The 9115-nt window shown below is 53.3% G+C and overlaps 1 protein-coding gene across 1 annotated transcript in view; it reads left to right on the forward strand.

The window, feature by feature from the left end:
• Window positions 1-9115, forward strand: part of ALK (ALK receptor tyrosine kinase) — a 678810-nt gene that overhangs the window by 591235 nt on the left and 78460 nt on the right. The window contains exons 10-11 of the mRNA XM_034659705.1: window positions 1757-1851; window positions 2023-2148. Coding sequence (XP_034515596.1) covers window positions 1757-1851; window positions 2023-2148 — 221 coding nt within the window. The remainder of the gene's footprint in view (window positions 1-1756; window positions 1852-2022; window positions 2149-9115) is intronic.

A 9115-nucleotide genomic window follows, 5' to 3' on the forward strand; every position in this document is an offset into this window, starting at 1 on the left:
GAGCGTTTGGGGCAGGGTCTGCAGGGTGGCCTTGTGGGTGGACAGAGGCCATGTTGCATGTTTACTTCTGATTCGACATCTGATTGAGTCTTCCCTGATTGTTCGGCGTGCTCCTGACTCCAACTATGTGCAATTCGCCGTGTCAATCAAACTCTTTTAAACAGCAGCTGCCACTGCTGTTGCCTTGCAGAGTACTTTAGAAACTCTTCTATTTAGAGACCATTCGAGCCCCAGCCTGCATCATGCCTTCCATGCTAAGAGGCCCAGTGGCGGGGTGAGAACCTTGCAGCCCTAATCTCTCAGTAATGAAGAAGGAGGGCAGAGAGAAGGGAGGACGAGCGGAGAGGGGAGCGGAACCATGCGGTCTCCCTGGAAAGAGCCCAGTTAGGGCAAAACAGGGGTTTTGTCCCTCTCCCCCCTGCTCAGCAGGCACACACATGTCATTCACTTGCTCTGGCACCCCAGGCCCCCTGGAAGGACTCCCGGGTCGCTCAGCACCAGGCCTGGCCCCTCAGCCTGTAGATGATGGGTGAGAAGGTAGGACCCAGAGCAGAGAAATCGGAAAGGTGAGCCATGGGGCCTGACCCACTGCTCTTCCACCCAGGGATGGGATTCTTTCTAGTCTCCAGCCCCAAGTGGCTCCGTGCTCCTGTCTTCATGCTGCCTGCAAGCAGCATCTCTCTCACCCTGGCAACCGCTATAAACAAAACAAGGCGACAGTGTTAGGGCCCCTGTTTGCTGCCCTGAGAATCCCAGGCCTGGCTGTGTCCCAGCTGACACGGGCTTGAGCTGGGAGCTCATCCGCAGACCGCGTCCCCCGGGGAGATCGAAGGAAACCGGGACCTTGCCACAGGTCATAGAGAAACCTGATGCTGTGCGTGATACACACGTGCCACTCACCATCTCTGCGTCCTTCTGCATCCCTCACACGCCCACCACGGGGGCCCGGCCCTGCGCTGAGCCATCCCTCGCTCCAGTGCCTCCGCTGCAGATGCCCTCCCCCCTCACCGTTCCCCAGCCCCACATCCATATCTCCGAGTCCTTGCCTTCCTTCGAAACCAACTTAAATGCTGCTTGTCTGTGAAGAAACCTCAGTGGGGTTTACTGTTAATACTTACAGCCTGCCCTGTGTTGGTTACAAACACTCCCAGGAATCAGAGTCAAATTATTTAATATTTAACTATGGGTCAGGCACTGCACAGAGCAACCCCGATGGACACTGACAATGGATAGGACACCAGATGAGACCCCCGTGCTGTGCAGGGGGTTAACCTTTCAGTTGCTGAATAATGGGGAAGACTCGGGGTACCAGGGGAGGGGCCAGGCTGCCTGAGGCAACAAGCAGGGGACAATTGGGGGACAGTAGCTCTTTATCAGTGGGTACAGAAATATTTTAATAACGACTTCGGCTCCACCAGGGAGCATCCGCTGAATATCAAGCCTACCCATTTCTACTGACCCTCCACACCCCAAAAGTGAGAGAGGTCTCCTTGGAGTTTCAGCAGTCCTGGAATCGAGCCCTAAACTCCAGAATGGATTAACCTATGAAACAATCCCTCAGAAAGGGAAATGCTTCTGTGCTGGAGACATAAGGGGTGCTGTGGACTGCTCCCCTCTCACTTCTCTGCAATTAGGGAAGGCTGACCCAAAGGACAGCTGTGAGCCAGGCATCGGCACACGTCCGCCAGATGCTGAGTCCTGACAGGTGACCGACCCACGCTGCTCCTTACACACACTCCTCTTCACACACCTACAGGTTCTGGCTGCAGATTGTTGCGTGGTGGGGCCCAGGATCCAGAGCCACCGTGGCTTTTGACAATATCTCCATCAGCCTGGACTGCTACCTCACCAGTGAGTTCACCCTGTCCCTGGCGCTTGCCCCCAGCCCAGACAACCCCGGGCCTCGCTATCCCTCCTTCACTTGAGCCCACCTGCCTCTCCCACCTTCCCCGGGGCACACTCCTCTCTCTCCCTTTAACCGAGCCTCACTTAACTCAGCCCATGGGGTCTTCTCTGTTCTAGTCAGCGGAGAGGACAAGATGCCACAGAATACAGCCCCCAAATCAAGAAATCTATTTGAGAGAAACCCAAACAAGGAGCCAAAAGTCTGGGAAAACACGAGAGAGACCCCCATCTTTGACCCCACAGGTAAGGGTTCAACTTACAAATTTGAGCAAAGTCATTTTTGTTGTTGTTATTGCAAAAGGCAGAAGAAAGATACCGGCTATGATGGCAGTGGGGATCTGTGTTTAAAGAATGAAATAGTCAACCTTTAAAAGGACCGTCACCTATACCCTGGCCATGGGGCTCTAAGAGGAGGTTGTTTGGATCTCTTACTGCCTGGCTGAATGGAGAGTCTGGAAGTTGAGCAAAGGAGCAACTCTCCTCTGTGCCTGGGGAATACCCAGACACCAACATGGGAGAACCAAACTGATCTCCTTTCCTCAAACTCGGTGCCTTGAAACCACTCCCCATTTACTGAACAGAGCAAACCTTACATCAGATTTCTTCTCCTCATAAAGAGGGTTAGGCCCTGAATTACCTAGGCGTCACAGGTAAAGGCCCCCAAGCTTCAGGTTCAACACATTTCCCCAAAGCTTGGCTCCCTTCCAAAGCTGTCTGATCCAGCATCTTCTGGGCTGAAAGACTTCTCATAGGGACTCTTGCTGCTTCAAACACAGGCCTCTTCAGCCTCTGGCCCTAAGCCCTGGTGTGACTTCTCAGCTCTTCTTTGTACCAGGAGGAAATCTCTTAGAATCAGTCTCCAAAGCCAGTGTGATGTTCCTTGGCAGTTATTAGACCTGTGAGCCTGGCCCCAGAGAAGCTGGGGCCTGACACCAGCAGGTCAAGCGGTTCCCCCAGGTGGGCTGGGTGCCTGGGCGTGGGAGTGAAGTGGGTAACCTGGAGAAGCAGGTGTACAACATGTCCACCCACACTCTTTTTCCTATAAAAGGTTACTTTATTAAAATAACAATAAATGATAAATGTCTAATTTCTACTTACAATGTGAAATCCTCGTTTAGTACATAGTACGAAGAAAACAAGTGGAGACTTACACCTTCACGCTAAATTCATTGACTCTCAACTTATTGTGTAAATATCAGCTTTGCTTTGTCTTCGAGGAAAGAAACCCCTCCCTTTCTCTGCCTGAAAAGCTGCCCCAGGTGTAGCTCTCTCTGTCCCCAGTTCCTGCCTGATCTAACCCAGCGGCCAGACCAGGGGAAAGAGTTCATTGCTGTTCCCCTCATCTCTCCCCTCTCCTCCCTTCACCTTTAACTAAAACCTCAAAACACCTTTTCATTCGTCCACCTGAAAGGGGACCTGCCACCTCTCTCTGTTTCCCTGCTCTGCCTCATCATTCATGAAAATGGCTAAGGTGAGGGAGGAGGCCTTCTGTCCATCGTTCGCAGCCCCTCCCCGGCCTCCCACCCCAGTGCCGGACCTCCAGGACTCCCCAGGCCCTGGTCAGTGACTGCCTCCCTGCGATGCATTCAGGATACGTTTGGCAATCCTCATGGCAAGCCCTGGCCCCGCCTCACCATCAGCACTGATTACATAGCAGGGGCTCTGGAAACACTTACGGACTGACGGGGTGGTGGGGGGTTGGCGCCGGTGGCCCTTGAGCCTTCAGCTCAGTTCTCGGATGTTGGCAGCCAGCACTTAGGAGAAGCCATCCACCCCGCCTGACTCCCCGGTTTATTGCCATATAACTCCCACTGTCCCTAAAAGGCTCAGCGATGAGGGTCTGCCCAGTGGCCACTCAGACTAATGAAATCACGCGGCGGCTGGAGAGCGGCAATGCTCCCCCACCACCTCCAAATAAAATCAGAAGCGAGTGGCTGCCTGAGAGGCTGGGGCTTCCTCTGCTGCCCAAGCCAGCCTGAGAGCAGGAGGCAGGTGGCTGTGGGTCAGCATTCTGTCTCCAGACCCCCTTCTGGAATGACCCCACCTCCAAGGGGTGAGGATGCTGAGGCAAATACAGCCCCAAGCACCCTTAGTAGGTTCCTTGGAAAGGCTTTAGAACACTGAATACTTAGGCAGTGCTTTCCCGAGACCCACTCTTGCCCCCAGGGAGCTAGAGGAGAGGGAGAAACTGAGGCAGGCTCCCAGCCCCTGCTGACAGATGCCCCAGCCCCACCAAGCTGCCCACCCCCCACAGGACAAAGCCCATCACACCGCCAGAGGTGCCACTTGGCCAGGGAGAACAGGCCACCCTGGCTCTATGCCGAGGCCCTCCCTCACCTGGCTTTCACCTGAACCTACACACACTTCTTGCACACGTCCTCTGTGGCCAGTTACGTGCTCAGAGATGCTGAGCTGAGCAAGACCCAGGTCAGGCGGTCAAAGAACTCCAGTCTACAGGTGGAGGGAGAGGGGTGGCCTGCAAACTAGCAGGTCATGGCTGGCAAGGTGAAGCTGAGCCCAGCTCAGAGCTTCTGCCTGCCAGGGCCTCTAGAGAAGAAGGAAGTGCTGCGGTGGGAGGGGAAGGGAAGAAGCAATCACGGAGCATGCCTTCCTGACCCTGGGCTGGGGTGTTTCAGACACCAACCCAACCAAACCTCACTCTGGCCAAGGAGAGTTGCTGGCATTACCACTGTGGGATGAGAAGATGGTCTAGAGGGATGAGTCGGCCGCTGGTAGGGAATGGAGCCAGGATGTGACCCTGAAGTCTACACATTCTTTCAGCCAACTAAGCCACGCCAGGTAGCCAAGTCCAAAGATAAACAATACACATGGGAAAGAGCAGGAGAGCATCCCAGAGAAAAGGCCCTGCACGGCCAGTAAATACATTAGCTCCTGGCCTTCCATCAAAGGATGGGGGAGACAAAATCACAAGATTCCTTCCCAAAGTTCAGTGCTGTCAGCTTCCGCTGGGCTGGAACGAGGGCGGCTGGTGGCATTTCAGTTCTCCTCCTGACAGGTGTTACAGCGGCCCCTAGAAACACAAAGGTTACACGGGGGCTCTTGAACAGTCTCCCTAAACACTCTGCACGTCCCCTAAGTCAGCCCCACAATGAAGCCCTGACCTCCAGGTCTGGGGCTTCCCTCACCCCGAAGCCCACGGGGCAGAGCTGAGCCACTGGAACATCTAGGCAGGGAAAAGCCTGTCCAGGTGCTTCATGAAGCATTCTCGGAAGCCTGAGTCACTTTAGCTAATCAGATGAAGAAACTGAGAGAGAAAATGGGGCAAGTATTAAGTCTGGGAAAATTACATTTGTCAGCTTTGCACATACAATTACGCTAACCAAATGCTTGGGATAATGCAATCACAGGGCTGCAGAGTTTCTCTCTCCCCCCCTTTCTCTCCCTGTAGTAATGAATGTGCAAGCAGGCTCTACCTCCCCCGCAAAGCCCAGATAAGGACAGGCAGGACCTCCAAGGCCCATGACCCTGCCTCAGCTTCCTTACCCCTCTCTCCTTCTCCTGCACGCTCACGTGTTGTGTGGGGGAGAGCAGGAGGGAATCAGCTTCAGTAAACTTACATAAGACCGACCCCAAACCTTGGGCCCAACCTACGAGCATCAGTAACTCATGGAGCCCTGGCATCAAACCACACCCTCGCCTCTGAGTTGGTTAGTGACGGTTGGTTTACTGTTTTCTGAGTACCCATCTCTTGCCGAAGGGTGGGGGACAATTAAAACTGTGTAGGATCACAAAAAGAGCCCTGCACCAGGATTCAGCAGCTCTCTGCCCAGCCTTGGCAGGCCTGCACAAGCAGGCTGTGGTCCTGGGGCGGGGGGGGCGGGGGGGTCCTGCCTGCTCGGCCTTCTCTCTCCTCATCTAGAAGCTGGGGCATGTCAGCAAACCTGCAAGTAGCAGAGCTCAGAGGAGAGGCACTAATGTCAACACAGGCAAAGGCAAGAAACCGGCTTCTTTTAATAGTCCAGGTTTAAAGTAGACAGTCTCCAGGTCCCTCCTCATCACCAGCCCCGTAGTTTTAAGGGCTGAAGGGATAGGGTGTCAGGGAGCCAGAGCTTCCTTGGCCCATCTCTCTAATTAACCCGTGACACACCTAATGTGCCCAGCAGAAAGGGTGACAGACTGTTCATTTCCACACACGCTCCTATGACTCAAGAACAGATGCCAATTTCAATGAGAAAGTTTTATGTGTTTCATATAAATTGATTGACTCTATTTCTGCTAAATGCATTATCCATTCACCACAGAACAACTATTAGAGTTAATAGAATTTGTAGCTAGAGCCATTATGATCCAAGCATGGCCTTCTGGGGATGACGGCATTGTGGCAAGGCAGGCTTGCCAGGGCCCGGCCCCCTCGCTCAGAGCCTGTCTTCTCTTTTCCACCAGAGCCTTCCGCTTGGCCCGGCCAAGCTCACTTCAGCCGCATACCCAAAGAGTGAGGAGTCACCTAGTTCCCGAACAAATGGGTGTATTCTAATCCAATCCCAAACAGATCACGGCATCCTGTCACCTGTTGGCGCCGCAGACAGCTACCTGGAGGGAGCTGGGGGGAGCTGGGGTCCCTGCTTTTGCCTTAGCTCTTTACTGTGCATCTGTCTGGGAGGCAGGAGGCCCCCAGGCATGGGGAGGACAGGAAACAAGGGTAGAAGCACCAGAAGCCCCCCTCACCCTGGCGGTGAGGGGGTTGGGGAACTCCTGTTGGCCTCCCGGCTTCATTCCATCATTAACAGCCTTCCCCAGAGACGCCCAGTGACAGAATCTGGGACTTCCCAAGTGCAGCAGGGACCCAGATCCACCCCGGGTTCTCTCCAGGTGTGTCCCTACACCATCTGCCTCTGGTCACCTTGCTAGGGGAGGGAGGACCCAGAAGGGCTGCTCGTTCACAACGAAGATTCCTGGTCTCCACGGACCCGTGGGATCTGCCTGTCCAGGAAGAGGAGGTCACACTCTGCATTTGTAACAAACTCTGCAGGAAAGCCTGATTTGAAATAAAGTTTTGCAGCCCCAAAGGGCAGGCTGCTCTCTTGAAAGTAGACGAGGAGAAGCCTAGGCCTGGGGAAGGTGAGGGGCTGGCTCAGAGTCACATGGCATACTTTTAGGTTTTTCTCTCTCAGACAGCAAAGCATTTTGTCATCTCCTCTTTACACAGCTAAAGCCACCAGTCACCCAGCAGTGCTGGGTGTCAGCAACTGTCCCGGGCTCTTCTGTATGCGTCATCTCGTTAGTCGGCACTCTTCTATGACCCGCCTTTTACAGATGAGGAAACAGGCCCACAGGGCGCAAGTAACTTGCCTTAAGTTACACAACTTGTATAAAAAGCTGAAACACCTGGTCTTTGTAAAAATCATATGGAAAAATTAAGTTTTCTAAGCCAGGTAGCATTTGGAAGGGCAAGTTGTGATAAATCTTAAAGGAATCCTACTGTTGACTAGTCTTCTAGAGGAATCTCTTCTCTGAGAAAAAAACCTGTGTCTAAAGTTTTTGCTTCGAGCACATCTGCACCTTCACTGATACTCCAAACAGCACGCTAGGCACACGATGTGCCCACACACGTGGGAAAGCCGATAACTGCAGCCAACGGCACCCCTCTGTGCATCCCAGTCCCCACTGGTGCACATGGACCACACTTTTGTTAGCACCCATTCAACAGGGGGAAGCCGTTCCTTACGACTTGGGCAGCCATGGGCCGTAGACAGAATCCTGGGGACTTGTTTGGGTGGCTGGCCATTTTCCTGCTCATCTGGCCTGCTTTTTTTTTTTAATAGTATTTTTTTTATTATATTACGTTAGTCACCATACAGTACATCCCTAGTTTTCGATGTAAAGTTCCATGATTCAACCAAGTATCGTGGATTATCACCTATTTATTAGCAAGGGAACTCATGAAGCACCAGCCTTAACAAGGCTTGTGGGCCCCCAGTCCCCGTGGCAGGTTCCATGGCTGCCCGATTACCATGTCACTCTTCATTGGAGAGCGGCTCCCTTCCCTGGGAGCTAACCAGGCCAGGCTCAGGGAAGAGAGGCGGCACGGAACAAATTCGTGATGTGGGATCCCCGTGTCTGACGTTCAAGAGTCTTCCACTGCAAGAGGCTTTGTGTGTTGGAGGCCCCGTCAGCATCCCCAAAACGTGGCCTGAATGGTTGCCGAGGGAGAAAAGCCCTTCCGCAGGGATCTGGTGACGGTGCAGGGCAGACAGGAAGGCTCAGTAGGAGGATTGCTCTCCACCCACCCCCGACAGAGCCCCCACCAGCAACAGCTTCCGAAGCCATCAGCCCACCATTGCAGGCGCCCCTTGGATCTGTACCCGGTTACTAAGCATGTTCAGCTTCTTTCCTTTGGTCCTTACAGCCCCCCCACCCCGGCTCCTTGAGGGTAGACATCACTATCAGAAAGCAGGATGGCATCGCTCTTTGTGCGTGTGTTTGTTTGTTACTGAAATAGAGTTGGCACACGGCGTTATGTTAGTTTCAGGCGTACAACACAGTGATTCAGCAAGTCCGTACGTTATGCTGTGCTCACCGCCAGTGTCGCTGCCATCTGGCACCACACAACACTATTGTAATAGCATTGACTAGACTCCCTACGCTGTACCTCTCATGCCCACCACTTACTCGTTCCGTGACCGGACGCCGCTTCACCCACTCTGAGCCTGGCATACTTCTCAAGAGCACAGGCCACCTGTGTTCAAGTCCCAGCTATGCCACTTACTTGAAGCTTCTTCCTTCTCCTTTTTGTGCCTTTGTTTCCCCGTGTCAAAAAAAGAAAAATGGTGCTTTTCTCATCAGTGCTTCTATTTCATAGGCTTGGTAAGAGGATCAGGTGAGTGCATGCCTGTCCCGGGCTGAAGGAGGAGTAGGACCCGAAGTGAGCTGTATGAGTCTCGCTGTGTTCCTCCTTTCAGAAGTGAGGAGCCCGCATCAGGAAGGTTGCGTGACTTGTCCCCCCCAAGTCAAGTGCAAGCTCAAGTTGGCTCACTCCAGAGTCTCCCCAGTCTAACCCCATGCCCACGGGAAGCAGTCCCAGATACCACCCAGCTGCTGGCGAGGGAGGAGGTCTTGCTGCATCCAGATGGACCGGTTTTCTCATTCCAACTTAGGAGATTCAGCTCAGCATTCAACAGAAAACATCACTGCTTTCTAGTCACTGTGTTTTTAGAATTCCCTGAATACCAATCCTTAAAAAAAAAAAAAA

The sequence above is a fragment of the Ailuropoda melanoleuca genome, chromosome 4 (assembly GCF_002007445.2).
Source record: "Ailuropoda melanoleuca isolate Jingjing chromosome 4, ASM200744v2, whole genome shotgun sequence".
In the NCBI taxonomy this organism is placed as follows: Eukaryota; Metazoa; Chordata; class Mammalia; order Carnivora; family Ursidae; genus Ailuropoda; species Ailuropoda melanoleuca.